The following is a 20,913-nucleotide window of genomic DNA, read 5'->3' on the forward strand; positions in this document are numbered from 1 at the left end:
AAAATTGAAAAGTGTTTGTATTTATAATGTTTGGATATTGAGATGAGATGAGATGTAATGTGATGTGATGTGATGAGATCAAATCAAATGAGATGTGATGAGATGAGATAATCTTGCAATTCAAACATGGCTTAAAAGTCATTCTTTTCAATTGGGTAGCACAGATGACACACATAATCCAACTGCTCTATTCCTTCAACCCTGCTAATTCTTTCTGTTTTCTCTCAAACACTAGCTTATAATTTGAATATTGTATTCCCAGGGAAGCACTCAGTGAAAAAGTATCAGTCATCTTGAACAGCTAGCGAAGTCAATGTCTGAGTCATGTTATAAAATTCGAGTCAGAATTTATATTCAGGATTTCCATTTTAGTACCATGTGAAATCATCACTTATCTAAAATAAGTTGTATCAATTTGCATGCACTTAATTTATGTAATCATTATTATAATAGAGCTAAGACTATTTGGATCAATTAGCAACACCTTAATTTTTCACTAAGAAAACCAAAGATTGAATCTCCCTCCCCATGTATCAAAATATATATATATATATATAAATATATTATTATAGAAAAATGCTACTTTGCCCACTTATTTTGCCCACTAATTTTGACACCTTGTGTATTTTAATTTTTTTTTACTTAATAATTAAGGAATTGACTATTTATGTATTGATATTTTTCTTCAATATTTTTAAAAAAATATTTAAAAATGATAAAAAAATATGAATTAAAAAATTGAAAAAAAAATAAAATATTAAATTTAGCCGATTGAGCCGCAGAATAGCCCGCCTCATTGTTATAACAACAGTTATGCGCATGACTGAGTGTTCAGTTTAAAAAATGTGCCAGCGATTATAAAGATTGCACCGTGATCCTTAGGTACTTTCTACTTTACTGGATAAAATTTTGAGCAGTGAACAAACAGAACAGACATCTTCTACAATTGTCTGATGTTATTAGAACATTTATTATGGGTCATTGTTCATTAATTTGAGGTATCAAGAAAAAGAAAGTTGGCTTTCGCAATGTAAAAGAATGGTATGAGAAGATTCAACACACAAGAAAACGCATGATCATCGTACTCATGATCAAGGTGGAACGAAATTAATGTCGGAATTTAATGGGTGTTAAAATATCAATGACAGCACACCAGATGGGATATGGTTAGCAAAATTAATTATAGAGTAAATAATTGACCATTATTGAATTAAATCAAGAGGTTACAGTCATGAAGACTGCAAAATTATCCAAGAATCAGGTACCACGAAATCAGCCTTTTGCCAAAAACACCAAACCGAAGTGCAAAAACTGGGGAACTTCAGCTGAGATGAAGATCATATACAAGCTGGCCGGGATGGGTTCATGTAATAGCTAGACATAAGTCTATGAAAACACATGGACCAAAAGGTTTTCGAGCCAATTTTTGCCCCTTCAGATATGCATACAGTTGCTTTAATTTCCAAGAGAAACGAAAGTTTGGAAAAGGTTGGCTTCATTGAAGATCACGTAATTTGCTATACTAAAAAATAGTACTATTATACATGCAGCTAAGGACAAACTTTACTGCAACTGTGAGGATGATGCGAGGCTTGGTTGCTCGCATGGTGCATCTTAAAAGAATGCATGATTTGTATGGAGTCGAATAAGGATTAATCTTAAACCAGGCCACACCATGGCTATTTGTTCCCAACATCAAACGAAAGATACATATATAATTAAAGCATTGACTGATTGCATGACTGACATCACAAGGGATGAAAGCATGCTAAAATAACACAGCAAATTAACTTCCATGAGAAAAACCACACAATATCAAACGTCACCACAAAGATTTGTGAGGTTTCTAAGGATATGAACTTGCAATTCTAGTTTTATTATATGCTCCATCGTCTTCAGGAACAAAGTTTCGACATCCACATCTTCACACCCAGGAATAATACTTCGCAAAGTATCGACATTTCTCTGTCTTTGTGAAGAAATCCTAGCAACCTTCAACTTGTTTCTAGCTGTTGAACAGATCGTCTTCATCTTTTGGAGTTTGAGTTTCCTATTCGTATGTAACAAGTTAGCTCTTCCCATACTGAATAGAGAACTATAAAGGCGATAATGCTAACCCATAGGGATTTTATAGATGAGCTTCTCTCACTGGAGACAATACTACAACTTTTTTTTCCTTTTTCTGGTTTAGTGAAATTACTAGAGACTTACAAGCACAGAAGATAAGAAAAGATCGATGCATCAGAGGCTTTTAGCGTCTTTTTCTGTGCCACTTGGTGATGGGCGATACCTAATCATGCATGTACGTTTTAACAAATCTTTATCCAACATAAGAGACAACAATAATAACCAATTATAATTGTACAAGAGACAATGACAAAGGAGGGAGCATGAAAACAATAATGCTGTATTGGACGCAACTTCAAGGCATGTGATTTATAGTGACACATTTGTATGCGTCCTTTTTTTTGTTTCGAAACTATTTTTGAACTCACAAAGTTGACTGTAGTTTAGGATAAAAAGATGGTAGCAGCTGCAAACATACCCCAATAAATATAAAAATCAAAATAAAAAACTTTTCATCATTTTCCATCCCATATGCAAGATTAAAGTGATATGATTACTCGACTTTTAGACATGAGCAGATGTGATTGGCATACCAGAATCAAGGAAAAACGATGACATTTTTGAATGAATAGTGTTCTTAGCTTAGCAGGAAAAAAAAATACCTTAACGTGATCAACGCAAATTTCTCAAACATGGTCAACTGTCCATATTCGAAGTAAGATTTTTTTTTTTTTTTTTTTTAATTTATATACGAAAACAATCAGGATACTCTTAATTATTCACCGAAGCTTTCTAAGCTGAACTTACGTTTTACCAACAAAATGGCAACTAGCTAACTGGATATGCCTGAACAGCTTAGCTTTATGTAACATCTTGTGCAGCACCATCACTTTCTGGTGTCAGGGGTCCTACTATGTTCAGCTCTGTTAGTTATGTGGTAGGAAAGTTTCGAGAGAGAACAATGCAAAAGCATGGGGAGCTCATGGCGAAGCTTCTAGTCACAAGCATGAATGTAAATCTCCAAAGGCAGGACCACAGAGTGTTAGGTTGGTGAGCTTATCTTCAATCCCTGTCTCCTAATCTTGTTATTTGTTCTGTAATGTCAACTCATTTCCTCCCAAACTTGAAGACTCGGTTCGCCTTATTTCAGATAAAAAAAGAAAAAAAAAAAAAAAGGAGGCTTTCTTTGTTCACTTGTGCTCTGCACCCATCTACTTGTGCAATGCTTTTTAAGGGAGGCTGAATCCTGACATGTCTAGTCTCTTTCCACTTCTGTGTGTGCAGTCTGTGTGATGTAAATGACTCACCCCACTTTCCACAATCCAACAAATCCTAACTTCTCAAGAAGTCGGCTCAATTAAGTACCAAAACTGATCCCACTTGTCCACCAAACCTACGTATATATACTAGAGCCCATATTTCTCACTTTCTAAAAATTATGGTCCTTGCACTTCTTTTTCCTTCTTTATGCATGGTACTTTCCGAGGAATAAAATTGAAATGAAGAGAATCCTTATCCCTTTTCCGAACGGGCTTGACTTTGGCTCCTATGGGCAAAGTGACCAGCTTTCGAAGACCTGGCAATTTCAGCTGGATAGACAAGCTAGGTCCTTAGATGGGCAAAGAGTGGCCGAATCTGGTGCCCATAGTGGTGAGAGTTTAAAAGGGTATGGCGCCGGTGGTGAGTAAAGCAGACCAACTTGCAACCGCCGATTTCATTCAGCCATCACTCTGGGACTGGGAGCGCCAGAGTGTATGTCTTAAAGAGCATTTGCATAGATGCGTACAAACAGGATTTGAAATACATATCTTCATCGTACTAAAATACGAAACTTGAAGTAGAGAAAAAACAAGTCCACCGCGTATGTATATGGCTAATTATTACATCAAAACGACGAATTGCAATCATTTCCACTTCAAGCTGATAATGGCCATGTGCCCGATGTAGTCCGAACTTGATGAGACAAAAATTACAAGGTTTAGAAAAATTATTGCGTTCCTTGCCTCGTGGGTGTGTGTAAACCTCTTCTAAAGTACTAAGAAGCAGTAATCAATCGAGTATTTAGTATTGTATCGTAGAAAATTAACAAGTGGCCATTAAAAGTATTCCTTGCTTTTTACACCAAAATTTGAGTTACCAACGGGATATTCCGAAGAGACAGATTGGAGAAAAAATCAATGTCAAAAGGTTAGATTACAAAGATTGGTTGCACTGAATACAAATATGTCAATGGCCTGTCCAAACATATACGACTACTGATGCTTGAAGCTCACGGTCCACTTTGAAGTGAGAATGGAAAAACCTTCTTATCTGTCATGATAATCTAGAATAAGCAAAGAAAACAAAAATAATGGTGCCAAAAGCTACAAGGAAAAGTAATAAGGAAGATAAGATAAAAGAGTTTTTTGGCATTTACCTCTTTGAAAGAGTGTGAGGTTAGAAAATCCCTCAATAATCTTTCTTCTGAACCAAACAACACAATATGACTAGGTATCGACCAGCTTTTTGTGAATTCTGATACAAAACTGATAGGGTCCATCATAAAACGGTCAGACTCGTCCGGAATTTCTTTCTCTTCACTGTTTAACAGAACATTGAAGAATAAGAATTATAAGCTACCTTCACTATGAGAGTGCCTGGACCAAAAGATTATTTAAAAAAAAAAAATCATTTTAGCCAAATGTCAAAGGTCTGGACCTTGGTGAGCAGTCAAGGAAACGCATGGGTAGGTTGCGATGCAAAGTGGAGTAGTAAGGTGTGGCATGGCATGGCATTAGGAAAAGGATGCTTTTCACTTTGTCGTTGCGAGCTTCTTCAGATAGATATATCATTACATCTTCAGTTCCTCTCTGTCGAGCAAGCAAGTGAGTATCAACCAAAACAACTGTAATTCTGATAAAAAAAAAAAAAAAATTACAGATGCTTCTGCCCTCCTACACTAGTCAACTAAGAGCTTGTTTGGATACTTAGAATATCTCAGAATTTTGTGAATAGAAATGAAATGATTTGAGTTAAAATCTTTTATTGAGTTTTGACAAATGAAAGAGAAAAAGTAGAATAAAAATATTATAAAGTTATAAAACCGTTTGAATATAATTTTTCAAAATTATTTTTGTTTTGAAATTTGAAAAAGTTGTATCGTTTTTGGTGTTTTGTATAGAAGTTTGGGAAAGTTTTATTCGACTTTGTGTTTGGATAATGATTCGGTAATGATTACGATTACAAGAAAAATTTAAAAATTTGAAAAAGTGTTTTGTGTTTGAGTGATTTTTGGGAAGGAAATTATGAGAAGTTATGAGAATATCTAAGTATCCAAACAAGTCCTAAATTTCCACAAAATAAAAGACAAGAATAAGGAATTACTTTCTTATCATCTCTCCAGGGAAAATCACAAGGAAAGAAAAAAGTAGTTTCCAGTATATAAAGTCATTCAATTTGTGGGCACTGTGGGGGAAACCAGCTTTTAAGTGGAAAATTAATTGTACCTGATGAACCAAGCTCATATAGAGGGCCATTGGTATATTGGTAGCAAGCAAAAACAAGATGGAAAGTCGCTTAAAAGGATGCCTGGAATGGGTGTTCAAAGATCCTTTCTTCTCGGTATCTTGAGAATCAGATGCCTTTGTCTTGGCCAAAGCAAATCCGGAGAACATCAACGCTATTGGGAGCACAGGCAGAACAAACCTGTAATTCATATTCTAACCGAAGGATGAGTATCATTATAACAAGAGCCGAAGGTTCAGATATATATATATATATATATAATTTCATATATGTGCAGAAAAAATAATTCTCAGATAGGGTACCTGAATTCTTTGTGACCCAATAGGCTGTAAAGTCCTAAAACCCATGCAATAAGGCCAGACAGCTTCCAGTGTTTGGACCACACGATTCCAGCAACAGAAAAAGGTAAGAATGAGAAAAGCATGACCGGAAATCCTTGAGTGAAGTACCAGTGCCACTTGTGAGTTCCATAATAGTCTCCTCCAGAGGAAAGAAAATTGAACTTGAGAAAATTAAGAGGTACTAAGACCCACGAGCCATACATCAAGCGATCCAATAAACAGGTTAATCCAAGAACCAGGGCCCTGATGCCATAATTAAACTATAAGGGAAACAATGATAGAATTATCTAAAAATACCAAAAGAAAAAAAGGAGAATTGACTGATGTTTCCAAGTGTGTTCTGGAGGAGCTAGCAACAATATTCATCCAGCAATAATCTAGTCTAGTATTTTTTTTCTTCACAGAATCAATCAGACTTTGGAAATAAATAAGCATATATGTCTATACTACAGTTTACAAAGCATTCATCCTCCACTAATCAACATTAGGTTTTATGTTTGATCTGCCAAAGTTAGGCATGCAGAGGTACAGGTAGCAGTATTCCTAAACAAGCACTGTGACACATCTTATAAGCTATTAAGCATAATCATTACCTTTTTCTATCTGCTTCATCGTGTGGATAAGACAATCCATTCACTACCAATACTGAAAAATTGAGACTACTTTGAAAGAATTTTTATATTATATGAGCACAAGGGTGTGAAGTGACATTTCATTTGCTTCTCCCTCGTCAAATATGAATTCCTAATTTTGGATTTTCTTTTCTTTCTTCTTCCTTTTGTTCCTTTTTTCTTTTTGAGTTTGGTGATAAAAAGTGTAGGCCAATCAACCATAAGAACCTCATCCATCTACATTAAATATTTGGAACAAACTGTCTTCTACACTTCAAATATTAATAAAGTCTGACAATGTTTACTAACCCTCAGATCATTGAAAATTAAGGAAGTAAAATAAAATAAAACTACAGATAATTACAAATATTTTCTAAAAGCATTGACAGATAAGAGAATAAAAATAGCCTAAAGAATTCATGCATTTTAATGCACATGAGAAGAGATATAATTGTGATTACAATAAAGAAAGTTGCATTGATACCTACCCAATGGGGGCCACCTCTAGAAAAATTAATCTCAGTCTATCATTAGTTCCAAACAGCTCAAGTAGGCCAATGTACACCCATATAATAGCACTGGTTGGTCGAATTACACAAGCCAATGCTGCTAGTGCCAAACCCCACTTCCTCGAAACCAAGGGAACTTTGGTGGGAGAAACTCTTATACAAGGCCAGTGGTATAGGCTAACAAGTGTAAGAGCAGTCTCCAAATTATTTGACAATGTACGGGGAAAACAAAATATCATAAACCAATTTGCCAACTGTGAAAAGAGCTGCAATGTCGTTAAGTATGCCATCTATCACAAATGTCTTCATATGTATACTAGTGATTTTCATCTTCAATAAATATATGAAATGAGCTCTCGACTTGAGATGAAGATAAGATATAATAGATAGCATTCTAAACTGTAAAGAGTACAATAAAGAAGGATAATGCCCATTCCGCAACACAGTCACCAAAGAGGACATCTGACATTTTGTACAAATACAAATCGCCCACTGCAGAAAATATGGACTGCAGCAGCCTTGGAGCCCTTTGCTGTGAAGCATAAAAAACCATAAATTAGTACCTATGAGAATGATGTGACGCTGCACTCAGAGAGCTAAAAATGGAAGAAGAAATCAGAAAAAAATGGTTCCAAAAGAAATCCATGTGGAATTATTCTATGGCTACATGCTTTCATGACATTCTTGAAGAAATATGCATTGGGAATAAATAAAAAGAGTAATACTCAGTACTTTGTAAGCATAACATTTGAGCCTACATGCTTCAGGCCAAAAAAGAGGTCCGGCATCTCCATAATTCTGTAAATTATAGCTATTTACACAGCACTAACATAGGTACTGTACAAAATGATGGGGATTTAAATCCTTCACGCTCCAAAGTAGAATCTCTTTTTATGTGAGTAATTGAATATTTGATTAAAATATGCAAAAGACGTAGCACCAATACACAGGAATGCTCCATTGGAGAACTGTAATGCCACAATAGAAGGCCCAAACCACATGGCCCAAACCACATGGCCTATACTTCAAAACGACTAGTCAATGATACAATTGAAGCCCCATTGAAACCTTATAAAGAGCAAAAACTTCTCATTCTCAAGCAATATGGGATCTCATACACCACCTACCTTTATCCATATCATATGGGGTATCACAATCTATCCCCCTTAAATTCCCGACGTCCTCGTCGGGCCTGTCTATTGTAGGTGACATGGCTCAAGTCCCATATTTATGGTTGGGATAGGCTCTGATACCATTTGTAACGCCCCAATAGAAGACCCAAATCACATAACCTATACTCCAAAAGGACTAGTTAATGATACAATTGGAGCCCCATTAGAACCATATAAAGAGCAAGAACTTCTCCTTCCTAAGCAATGTGGGATTCCATACACCACCTACCTTTATCCATATCTTATAGGGTATCACAAGAACCTAGGTCTCTTAAGTTACTGACGGACATTTTGTTTGCAATTGCTCGCTATTTTGTAGATGATTTCCCTAAAAAACAAACTACTTATAAAGTGCATCATTTTGATCCTGATGTCACTCTATCAATTTCCAAATATGGTCAGAAGCAAAGAATACATATTGAATCAGACTTTGTTTCAAGAGAGGAGTATCATTGAAAAAATAACTATACACTTCTCCAAAAACCTCCAAGATCATAATTCATATACTTTTTATATACTAAACACAAATCCTTAAGTTTTTTGCGGTATTAGTATGCAATTAAGGTACTCCCAAAGGCAGATAACAATAACTAATGGTAGATTTCCTTCACGTACTTTCTTATGGGCAGGGGCCATTGTTTGTAATGGGCTATAAATGTCCATGATTTTCTACTTTCGGTTGTAAACTCTAGTTAGGTACTTCTCGTGTATACTCCCTGTATACTTGGACTTTGCCTACTTTTAATGAATAAAACTTCTTCATTACTTTTAATGAATACAACTTCTTGATTGCCTACCAAACAAAACAAAAAAAAATATATATATTTCCTTTATGTACTTGGCCCTCTAAGATAACTCCATTAGCGAGTAAGTTTCTATATTTTTAACGTAGCATCCACGTCAATAAAAGTATCATCGCTTCAGCAAAGGAAAGTGATCTGTTTTCCTCACAGACCTAAACCAATTTCCACACACTTCCTATTTATGCTATAGTAATTGGATATAATCATATGCTGATACCTAAATGAAATCCTACTTAATATACTTAGATTACTTCGAAAGTTTGTCACTTATTTTCTGCCAAAAAATAAGTGTATCAAAATCCTTACTAGTGAGACATACTAAAAGAAAACACGGTATTACAATTTCCGTTAAAGAGACGAAAAAGAAAAGAAAATTAATGTGATTACCATGAACCATGAACTATCAAGACCCAAAAGAGCGAGAACTTTATAGAGAACAGCAAACAGCAGCGGATGCAAGTAGCTACGGATCCCCTTCTTCCACTCCCAAGTCAAATGCCCATACCTTAAAGTTTCATCAACCAAGACAAACATAAACCCATTATTACCATGCCATTTTGAAATCCCATTCCACGGCTTCTGGAAAAAGAAAAAAAAAATAGAAATTGAAGCTACCCGAAAACAATGCGATGAGCGACTTCGAGAGCCTGCCAGTGTTCATCTGGGTTGAAATACGTCTGCACCAACAAAGCATTGACCACTCTGAAGGCCAAGCAGAGTGCAAAAACTCTCCTGGTTGAGGAAAGGAGATAGCAATTTGTAGGTGGTTTGTGGCGATCTGATTTTGGAAATCTTGGGTTTTGGGCATCGTGTTGATTGGATGATGGACTGATTCCACTCTTCTGTCTCTGTCTCTGTCTCATTGCTTTCCGCAAATTTGAGACTCAGCACAGGTATTGAAATCTGAAAGACGATACCTAAATCAGATTGGGGACTATTGCAGGTTGGCTAGCAGACGCCTCTATGGTTGCCTGCACAGGGACCGGGGACATTTGATACATACAATAAATTATATTATATATTGTACAACAATATTATAGAAGGGGGTATTTTTATAAAATTAGGTTATTTTTATAAAATACTCCTCATTTAACATATTATTATATAATATATTATATAAAATATTGTATATAGATCATTTTTCTATAATGATATTACGTTTTTAAATGATAATATTTTTGTAAAATAATAATGTTTTTATAAATTAATTTATAAGATTATATATTTAAAATGCGATTATGTAAAAAATTACTAAGAGCACTCTCAATGGATTAACTAAAATTAAAAGACATTTTTTATGAATATAAGAGAAATTTAACTTTTAGTTATTCCATTCACATAAATATCTACATTAGAATAACTATTTTTTCATTATATAATAATAAAATAATATAAGATGAATTTGATTTTAGTTATTTACATCAAATTTCTACATTGGATTATCCATTTATTCATTATATAGTAATGAATAATCAATAATTTCAAAAATATTTAATTTTTTTAATTATTATTTTATTTTATTTTATCATATTTTACTATTCTACCTATTATATATTAATTAATAATCATATTCTTATTAAATTAATATATCACTAACTCAAATTAATATATCATTTGTGATAAAATATGTGATAGAAATAAATAGAGAGAGAAATAATTAATAAAATATGTATTTGATGTATGTACAGTAATCTTCAAATTTGAACAAACTTTTGAAAGTCATTGTAGCTAAATTCTAAATATTTGAAATTTAGCTAATCTTAAGAGTATCCTCAATAGATTAGCTAAAAGTTAAATCTATTGAATATTTAGCTATTAGAGAACAAAATATGTTTATAATGGATTAGTTAAATTTCAAATAATTGAAATTTAGCTACAGTAACTTTTAAAAGTTTTTCTAAATTTGAAAGTTACTGTACATAAATCAAATACATATTTTATCAATTATTTCACTCTCTTTCTATCACATATTTTATTATAATTGATATATTAATTTGAATTAGTGATATATTCATTTAATTATAATATAATTATTAATTAATATATAATACGTAGAATAGTAAAATATGATAAAATAAAAAAAAATAATTAAAAAAATTAAACATTTTTAAAATTATTAGTTACTCATTACTATATAATGAATAAATAGATAATTCAATATGAAGATTTGATGGGAAAAACCAAAATCAAATTCATTTTATATTATTTTATTGTTATATAATGAAAAATTGATATTTCAATGTGGAGATTTATGTTAATAGAATAGCTAAAAGTCAAATTTCTCTTACATTCATAAAAAATGTCATTTATTTTTTACTAATCCATTGAAGATGCTCTAAAGACTAGCAATATCCTCGTGCAAAGATAAGAGGAGCAATACTCTGGTTAAATAAATTAACTAGAAGAATATTTTGCAAAAAAGATTTTATAAAATTAAATTTATAAATTGGTATGGTTTGATGTCATATGTTAATTATTTATATACTAAAAATAACTATATCATTAACGTATCACATCAAGTCACGTTAATTTATAATTTTTTTTTTTTTTGGTAGTTAAAGCATTTCTATGTACAAAATTATCAAAATCGATATATTACACATTTTTAAATTACTAATAAATTAAAAATGTACCATCTATTAAATTCGACAAAGAAAAAACATATGTGTCAAATTGTGTAACCTTACCTATTCTTAATCCGTCTTAATTATAACTATAAAAATGATTATATATGCATCATAGCTTCTATATATTTAATGTAAAGTAGGGAATAAATAACCAAAATAGCCTACATTAGGTAGATACAGTCTATTTATTTAATGAAAAGTAGGGAATAAATAACCAAAATATCCTATATTAGATGGCTACAATCTATTTCACAAGATAATTGTACTCTGTTTTTGGTGGCCATTTTAAGACTCTGTCTTCTGCCATATCAACACGAATAAATGGACTCAACTATTTAGCAAGGAAACAAGATAACAAACAACAGTTATAACCATTGTATGGTGGCTGGATATCGGCTCTTCATTTCCCCCCATCTTCAACCCTCACCCACTCAAAACCCTCAATTTTTAAACCTCCCAACAATTTCAGAATTGTGTTAAAAGAATTTACAAGCATCCCATCTGTCTTTCGGTTGGAAAACTCTAGCTAGAGCCATATAGACAGTGAGTTTTTAATCATGTGTTCATGACAACCTTAAATTAAAAGACTTTGATGCAACCTAGCAGAACGAGGGCGCCATTTGTAGCCACAGACGGTGTCATTTTCTGGAAAGTAGTGTCTTTGTTCTTTGAACTTTCTCTACCTGTGTCTGCCTCTGGTCTCGGGCTACCTGAGCAGGCAAAGATGAATTCATCAAGCATTGACGGCACCAGTACTGCAAGTAAAGAAATATGCATTTCTCTACCACCTCGAGTAAATTCAGATGGCGTCTGGATCTTGAATGCCACTTCATCTCTTACCAACTTCTCCTTGCCACTGCTGGAAATGCAATTGATTTTCGTGTTCATCTCCAACATAGTCTGTTATTTGATCCTCAATAGCTTTGGGCTGATTACCAAATTTGTCTCTCAAATGATGGTATGCCGGCCATCTATATATCCCTTTTATTTACTTACTTCATTCTACATACTTCTTTGTTTGCATTTGCATGTTACATTCTCAGGGGATCCAATAATAGTACTATTGACACTCCGAAAACAAAAACAGTTCCAAAATTGGTTTTGAACTTACTCAGTGATCTACTCTTGATCAGTTCCAAAGTTGTTGCTTTGAAAATCCTTTTTGTTCTCTCAATTCAGGCTGTAGAAGTACTTTATGCTTTACTTTTTAGTGGGCAAATTTTAAAATTGTTAAAGATGAGATTCTGTAGTTTGAAAAGTTGTGTGATTTTATGCATGAAACAGGCTGGAATATTAATGGGTCCTCACGTTTTTGGCGGCATGAAAAGTTTTGGTGAACTCCTGTTCCCCCTTGTAAGTCAGGAAATGCTTGATACGATAGCTATGTTAGGCTACACGTTATTTCTATTTCTAAGTGGAGTGAAAATGGATATGGGAATTATATTCAGAACCGGAAGAAAGGCCATGTATACAGGTGCTTTGTCCCTATTAATGCCCTTGTTACTTGGTATGGGAACGCTCCAGCTTTTCGGCAATCGCTGGTGGGGTCTAAGAAGCTCAGAAAAGCTGGAACTTATCTTCGCGACTGCGACACATTCTATGACTCCATTTCCGGTCATAGCTTGCCTTCTGAGTGATCTCAATATCCTAAACTCAGAACTCGGCCGGCTAGGACTATCTTCTGCAATTGTCAGCGATTTATTCAGTGGATTTCTCAACAGTGTTTTCACATTGGCTAAAGTTGCCTATGATCATTCAGCCAGCAGGGCTTTCATGGATTTCGGGATTATCGTAGTATATCTCGCTGTTGTCGTGCTTGGTGCCCGGCCGGCGATGTATTGGATGGTCAGACAGACCCCAGAAGGGAGACCTGTCAAGGACCTCTACATCTATATAATCATTCTAGCAGTTCTGGGTTCAGCTTTGCTGTCTGTGTGGTTTGACCAATTGATAGTATTCGGGCCATTTGTTTTGGGTTTGGCCGTGCCAGACGGACCGCCATTGGGTTCCACTCTAGTTTATAAGCTCGATAGCATGGTCTCAGGGGCGCTTTTGCCACTCTTTGTAATCACAACCATGATGAGTGTAAATTTCTCAGGCATCAACCTTAATTCCGATCTAGCAATGGCCCATGCAACAGCAATGGTGGTTGTCATCGTTGCCAAGTTTGCAGCCTGTTTGGTTCCTCCACTGTATTCCAGTATGCCCATGAATGATGCTCTCACACTGGCTCTCATTATGAGTTGCAAAGGCGTTGTCGAAATGGCCAATTATAGCATTGCCAGAGGCCAAAACGTAAGTACTTTAGGCTCACTAGTACATGAAAATCCTGATTTATATTTTTCTTCCATTTTTCATCTTTTACCAAATCGATGCATATTGCTTGCTGACTTGGGTTATGAGTTTAAGCAGAAGAATTCGTTTTCTGATTCCAATTTGATCTTGCAACATATAATATACTAATTAACATTTTCAACGTTCTTCCTGATTAAATTCAGAACATAGGCGAGAAGATTTTCTCGCTTGCAATGTTCACTATTCTAGTAACTGCAAGCATTGTGCCAGTTCTGATAAGAAGGTTATACGATCCTTCAAGGAAATATGCAGGCTACCAGAAAAGAAATTTAATTCATCATAAACCAAATACGGAACTACGGGTACTTTCTTGCATCCACAAACCAGACAACGTCCCCGCCGTCATCAACCTCCTTGAGCGTATATCTCCAACTCGAGAGAACCCTCTTGCTGTTTACGTTCTTCATCTCATTGAGCTAATCGGCAGGGCCTCCCCCGTTTTCATTTCTCACCAGATGCAGAAGAAAACTCTCTCCAACCGTTCATACTCCCAAGACTTGATTCTTTCGTTCAGTCACTTCCAGCGAAACAATCACGAAGCAATAGCCGTGAATGTCTTCACCGCGATCTCCCCGTCCAAGCTGATGTACGAAGATATCTGCACGCTTGCACTGGACAAACTCACGTCTCTCATAGTACTCCCGTTTCATCGGAAATACTCCATTGACGGGTCTATTGAGCTGGAAGACAATACCTTAAGGACCCTAAATTGTAGCGTCCTCGACCGAGCGCCTTGCTCTGTGGCAATCCTCGTCAACCGTGGCCATATAAGACGTTCAACGCCTTCTGTGCTAGCGTCATACAGCATTGCCATGATATTCCTGGGAGGCAATGATGATCGGGAGGCACTGATTTTGGCTGGTCGCATGGTGAACGACTCGAACGTTAGCCTGACTGTCGTACGATTGATTGCAGAGGGTGAGGACAGCATTACTGATTGCAGTAAAATGCTGGACTCGGAGATATTGAAGAGCTTCAAGTACCACAGCGCCGCCGATCATAAAGGTTGTGTAATGTACATAGAGGAGGAGTTGAAAGATGGAACCGAGACAGCAACAATGTTGCGAGAACTAATAGATAACTATGATCTTTGTATAGTTGGGAGAAGATACAACGTGGAGAGCCCTCTAACAACATGTCTTGAAGAATGGAGTGAGTTTCCAGAGCTTGGGGTTATGGGAGACATGCTTGCCTCGACAGACTTCAGTGGTAGATGTTCGGTTTTGGTGGTGCAACAACAAATGACAATATAGCTCTCTGTAATATACACACACACACACTGGTCGACGTGGTCGTTGACCGGTGGCAGAACACGCCAGATTTTTCTTCGATTTTTTTTTTTTTCTAATCTTTGAATTTTTGTATAGTAGAATCATTTCATCACTCTATTGCAAACTCTCTTTTAAATATATGCAACAAATGGTTCAGTTACATATCTAGATTTTTACAATATTATTAAAAACATCTCTCAAAATACATGAGCATTAATAATCAGTTGAACCTGAGCTTAAATCGCCAGTGTACAACTGGAGGCTGTAGAAAACATTGAAATTGAGCTGCTTAAACATGTTTGTATCAATATCACAGAAAAACAGAAATAAAAAAGAACAAATATGTCGCAGCATGATATATTTACAATACTCAAAGATTGTCATGTTTCATAGCTACATTCCGCGGGCACATTGTTTTCATATATATCTCCTTTGCTGGTTCATTGCCAACAGATACATAGGCATACATTTTTTATAAGTGACATAGGCATACATATCAGTCATGATGCCTGAATAAATCCACAAAGCCGGTCGAGGAGAAAATGGGCATTGCCTTTCATCTACTACTTGAATTGAGATTACAAGATCTACATCTTATAACAATTAAGAAGCAAATATGCCACTAGAATTTACATTTCCAAAATATCAAAGCAAAAGTAAAAAAAACACTGAGATCCCTATACTTTCAATATCACAGAAAAGCATTTCGAGGAATGAAAAACAACAAATATGTCACAAGATGAATGATGTACAATCATTATAATTCAGAGATGCATGCCAGGAAGACCAGTCCATAGAAGAAGCCTTCGAGGTCGATCTAGAAACCTGGCTTGCCAGGTAGGCTCATCGTTTTCATATGCAAAACCACTCTTCATATATAACTTCTTTGCTGGTTCATTGTCAATAGCCACATGGACATACAGATCAGTTATGCCTGAACAAATTCCACAGACCCAGTTGAAATGGCTCATTAGATTGATCCTTCTCAGCACTTGCCCAGTTAAAAATGATAATAAAATTGTCTTTCTTACTTATTAAAAAAATAAATAAAAAAGATAATAAATATCACAAAAGTGCACTTGAAGCTACTATTTGAATCAGCAGGTATGAATTCCAATAAACTGTTAACGCCATTAATTTATTGTGTACCATTATGCATGCTTAACAGAAACCATTTTTGGATTACATAAGATACAAAGTCAATTTCCATTTACACAGCAAAAAAGAAAGAAACCATTTACACAATCAGACTGGTTACTCTTCTGATAAACTTTGCATAGCAAGATTTATAACGTTTTTCCAAAGTGTTCAAATATTTTCTGTTCCATTCGATGGTTTTTCTATAAGTCAAATGAAAGTCGGAAAGCAATGTATGCAGTCTTTCCAGGATCAAATGACATAGAAAGAAACCATTGTTCAGAATAGCCAAATGGTAAGATATAGTGCTCGAGCCTGTTCCTTTAGACATAAGCTGTTTCATTCACAAGTATGGCCAATATGAAGTACAAATATCAAAATATGAGAACAACATATATCAAGATGGGAGAAACTACTCAGTATCTACTAGTTTGATGGCATACAACAAGAAAAGTTCAGATGGGCAATAGAAGGTACGATATAGGTAGTTGCAGCTGAAAACAAGTGAACTTCAAGGAGTATGGTTACCAACAAACAAAAAGCAGCACGAATTACGTTAAATTAAGTCAGTGATACAACTGACAGCAATAGTAAAAATACATTGTGGGTTCTTACCCCAATCTTGAGCAACTATCTTTGACTCTTCCACAAGCAAATAACCTAAACCATTTCTGTGCAATTCTTTGGCAACACATACATTGCTAAGATATGCCCTTGCAAAATCAGCTCCAATCCCCTGTTCAAGTGAATTAGGAAGCCTCAATTATCTTAAAATGCTTTTTAAGAATGAGAACTGCTAGCAAACTTGGCATGCCATGTTGAGACTTTCATGCTTTTGACTGGTCCACACCCATTCTCCACTCTATGCAACACCACGGGGTGAGGCTTGCATGAGATTGGCCCAATCAGCACTTAGTCCAACCACCAGAAATACTTTTTACAGTCTCTTTCGAAAATCAAAAGCCAAATTAAATGTATTAAAGTATAAATAATGTTTGATAGTTGATTTACCCACGGTCTCCAAGATAACTATTACAATGACATTTCCTATAAAACCTAAACCTACTCACTTGCTACAGACCATTTACCGTTTTGTATTTGGATAAGACAACAATGTTGAGATTACTATAAAATAATCTGGAAACAGCCATGCACATGAGCTGTATTGTAGAAGGAATATTCTTCAAGAATATCATACAGGCCAAGTGAGCAATCCTTTTTTAAGAAAAGCCCTGATAACATGTTGTAAACTCTAAAAACTACTCACTTTTGCAAACTCTAAAACAAGCAACTGTGACGGATCAGGTTTAAAAATGCATGATACCCAAAAACAACTACATTTAGAATTAGTTAACAATGAATAAAATAATAAAAAGAAATACCTCTGGTTTCTGTCCTGTTATCTCATCCGGAAGCCTGAGGCACTGGTTAAGATCAAGGGTCCCTACAACTACTCGATCTTCTCCATTGTCAGAATACTACAAAAACAAAAAAGGATACATTGAACATTGATAATATTACATAATGAAGGATGAAACATATACAACTCCATGCACCCCTCTTAGTTTCAATGGTATCTAATGTCACAGTAACAAGATTGGAAACAAAACAAATTCAGTGGTACTAATCTTAGAAAACAAGGACTTGAATAAATAGCATAAAGGCCTTAAGAAGTAAAGAATCTAACTACAAGCGTACTTGATGCTCTCTGAATAGCTAGGGTAGTCTAAATCAAAAAGCTTCATGCTCACGGCAAGCAATGCAAACTTGTGTTTCTTGAAAGGCAAAGACAATATGCTACAATCAAAAATTAAATGATTTATTAAATCACCATCAAACAAGGACAGCAAAATGTCCAAATCTAATTACGAGTGGAAAAACAAGAAATTTAGATCTAAGGACGTGCTTGAGCCTTCAGAGATTCAAAGACCACACACACACACACAACACATATGGAGAACTTGGAAGTTAAAACCAATGCAGCATCGTTACTTAAATCTTTAGTATTTGCAGTTTGCACATTTTCCAGCCATTTTCATTTAGAATTACCAAATTATTTTAAATCATATATACATAGAGAAATACCAAGTATTTGAATTCTTTGGTTGTCAACAGAACAAAATGACAAATTATCTGCCTTGGAACATAGACAAAGACATAAAACAGCCAGTCAATCCAAAATCTAGTCCGACTCAATAAACTAAACTGGTAAGCATTGTATTAGACTCAAACTTTTATAAGCATCCTTTGTAGAGAGATTCAACTCATTACAAGGCATAGTACTTCACTCAATAAAAGGCATACAAATCCACAAAAAAACCAAAAGAACAGTCGAAAGATAGAAAGTTCTTGCCAGAACAAACAAAGGAAAAAGCAAACAAACCTTACATGCAGCACATAGATCATCTGAAAAGCTTGATATTTGTGATACTGGAAGAGTAGCATTTATGCAAGAAACTCTTCTGAAACCCTCTCTCTTCCCAGCTACACGTTCTTTTAGTGCTTCAAACTCACGCTCGGTCAAGTACCTTCTATGATCCTATTTGAACTTAAGAAGGAAAAACTACCATTAGTATAATTTATGTTACCCAAAAGAAGAAGATAAACTAAAATGAAAGTGAATCGAAAACGTGCACCACTATCTCATTGAACTTATAACTAGTGGCACTCTACAGCTTAAATCCAGGATAGCCACAAGTGAAAAAGATATAGTAGTATCATACGCTTTATATACAGAGAGAGAATATTCAATGACTGTTTCGGTTTGGTAAGAGATGAGAGAGCAATGACATCCCCCAAAAGCATAACGAATTCACAAGCAACACAAAAATGCTGGTTGGGTCTGAGATAGGTATTAGGCACAAATCTTGTTACCACGCAAGAAAGAACCAACAAACAACAATAAAAAGTACCAATTTGAATCTAATAATATCAAATCCAATTTGATTTTCATACATGTGAAGAAAAGGGGCATGTGGGGTACTCATAATGTGACAGTATAAGTTGGATAACATTTGGTATATTCGTTTGTGGCGGGACTGACAACAACTGACTTAAAGTAACTCAAGTGATACTTAACTAGGAACTCGGTCCATTTGGTTCCATTACAATGGCTTTATGATTTTTAATTACAGTACATAAACAGAAGAGACTAATCACATAAAAAATTTCTTCCACCAGTCGAAATAAAGAAAACCCATATCTCAAAATTATATCTTCTTGTTAATTTCCCAGTAAACAGGGTAAAAAATAAAAGAAGAGAAAAACAAATAAAATGGAGCTCCAGGACTCACATTGACGCCGTAGGCATTGAGGCGGAACTCGTAGAAGGAGCGGACGCGCAGACACGCAGCAGCCCAGAGCTCGTCTTCGGAGAAGGCCTCGGAGACGTTTAAGGAGGGCCTGTCGATTGGACTTGTGTCGAGGGTGGAGCAGAGGTCAGAGGCGGCGATCGGGCGTTGGCGGCGAGAGAAGGTGGGCCCAGAGAATTGGATCCTGTAGAAAGCTGATGAGAGCCTGCAGTTTGGTGGGTAAGAGGGAGAGTTGAAGGAGAGGAAAGGAGGAGATTGAGAACAGCAAGGAGAGGAGAGGAGCCTCATTTCTATGGCAGTATGATCAGGCTATGCACAGATTACCAAAACTTTCGCGGGGTCGTTGCACGTCTCCTCCATTCTTTCGTCTTTCATATATCCTCTCCTCTATCCACGTTGTTATTAGCATTATTCATGGATTATTTAGTCAGTGGCTATGCTTTATTTTTATTTTTATTCATAATCAATTTTTCTCCACGTCATTAATAATTATCAGTATATTTATTGGTTATTTACTATTTAGTACATTATAAATGATTTAAAAAAAAAAATACCCACCTCGCACGAAATACAAAACAAAAAAACAATATAAAAAGCCACTACGTGGGCCCAAAAATTTCGATAAGCCCAATGTGAAAGCTAGTACAAAGTAGTCTCGGCCCCCATAATTGGGCCAGGTTTACATATTATATATTCTCCTCAAGTTTTGTTTGTTACATCCAGATGCCGACTTTGTGGGCAAAAAAGTCAATTGATTCCATTCCTTCTTGTTTTTTATTTTTTAACCTTACTTTTTCTCTACTACTACTCTAGTGCCAAGCCTCCACGTGGCTTTATTTTGCTTTTATTTTTCTTCTGCTCTTAGCACATCATTTGAAATCCAAACATATTTCTCAATTTCAGAAGCCCCTCTCCTTCGCGTCGATTGCACGGCCTCCCAGTGTGGCCTCACCTTCAGGTTGCGCCTCCCAATATGGCTAACGTTCGACGGCGCTTCTCGGATGAGATATCCACCGAACCGTCTCCTCCACCTCTCTCCATCACACTCTCTCTCACACACACATTCTCAGAAGCCTCTCTCTCATCGCACCCAGACCGTAAGGGCAACTATGAGATTCTTTTGGCTGCTTTAATTTCAAAAGCAGCAGCTTCTTTTGCTCTCTGGAAGCTTTTTGTCTTTTTTCGTTCTCTTTTGCGTAATACTT

General features: G+C 35.5%; 3 protein-coding genes across 4 annotated transcripts; 1 reads left to right on the forward strand and 2 right to left on the reverse strand.

The window, feature by feature from the left end:
- Window positions 1-4,113: 4,113 nt before the first annotated feature.
- LOC121260979 (mannosyltransferase APTG1) lies at window positions 4,114-10,001 on the reverse strand. Its single transcript, XM_041163102.1, has 9 exons — window positions 9,623-10,001; window positions 9,395-9,512; window positions 7,460-7,564; window positions 7,012-7,298; window positions 5,874-6,155; window positions 5,553-5,751; window positions 4,765-4,916; window positions 4,484-4,646; window positions 4,114-4,377 (listed from the first exon to the last, which is right to left on the reverse strand). The coding sequence occupies exons 1-9, from the start codon at window positions 9,868-9,870 to the stop codon at window positions 4,294-4,296; spliced, it is 1,638 nt and encodes a 545-aa protein (XP_041019036.1). The 5' UTR covers window positions 9,871-10,001; the 3' UTR covers window positions 4,114-4,293.
- Window positions 10,002-11,983: 1,982 nt separating this feature from the next.
- On the forward strand, window positions 11,984-15,262 carry LOC121260978 (cation/H(+) antiporter 3-like). Its single transcript, XM_041163101.1, has 3 exons — window positions 11,984-12,592; window positions 12,919-13,929; window positions 14,133-15,262. The coding sequence occupies exons 1-3, from the start codon at window positions 12,227-12,229 to the stop codon at window positions 15,240-15,242; spliced, it is 2,487 nt and encodes an 828-aa protein (XP_041019035.1). The 5' UTR covers window positions 11,984-12,226; the 3' UTR covers window positions 15,243-15,262.
- Window positions 15,263-15,794: 532 nt separating this feature from the next.
- On the reverse strand, window positions 15,795-20,121 carry LOC121260980. 2 transcript variants are annotated; one of them, XM_041163103.1, is made up of 5 exons: window positions 19,691-20,121; window positions 18,781-18,936; window positions 17,780-17,875; window positions 17,013-17,133; window positions 15,795-16,251 (listed from the first exon to the last, which is right to left on the reverse strand). In XM_041163103.1, the coding sequence occupies exons 1-5, from the start codon at window positions 19,994-19,996 to the stop codon at window positions 16,025-16,027; spliced, it is 906 nt and encodes a 301-aa protein (XP_041019037.1). In that variant the 5' UTR covers window positions 19,997-20,121; the 3' UTR covers window positions 15,795-16,024. The 2 variants fall into 2 exon arrangements, with proteins under 2 accessions (XP_041019037.1, XP_041019038.1); XM_041163104.1 differs by having other exon boundaries at window positions 15,795-16,194; window positions 19,691-20,120.
- Window positions 20,122-20,913: the final 792 nt, after the last annotated feature.

Source organism: Juglans microcarpa x Juglans regia, chromosome 4D, assembly GCF_004785595.1.
Source record: "Juglans microcarpa x Juglans regia isolate MS1-56 chromosome 4D, Jm3101_v1.0, whole genome shotgun sequence".
NCBI lineage: Eukaryota > Viridiplantae > Streptophyta > Magnoliopsida > Fagales > Juglandaceae > Juglans > Juglans microcarpa x Juglans regia.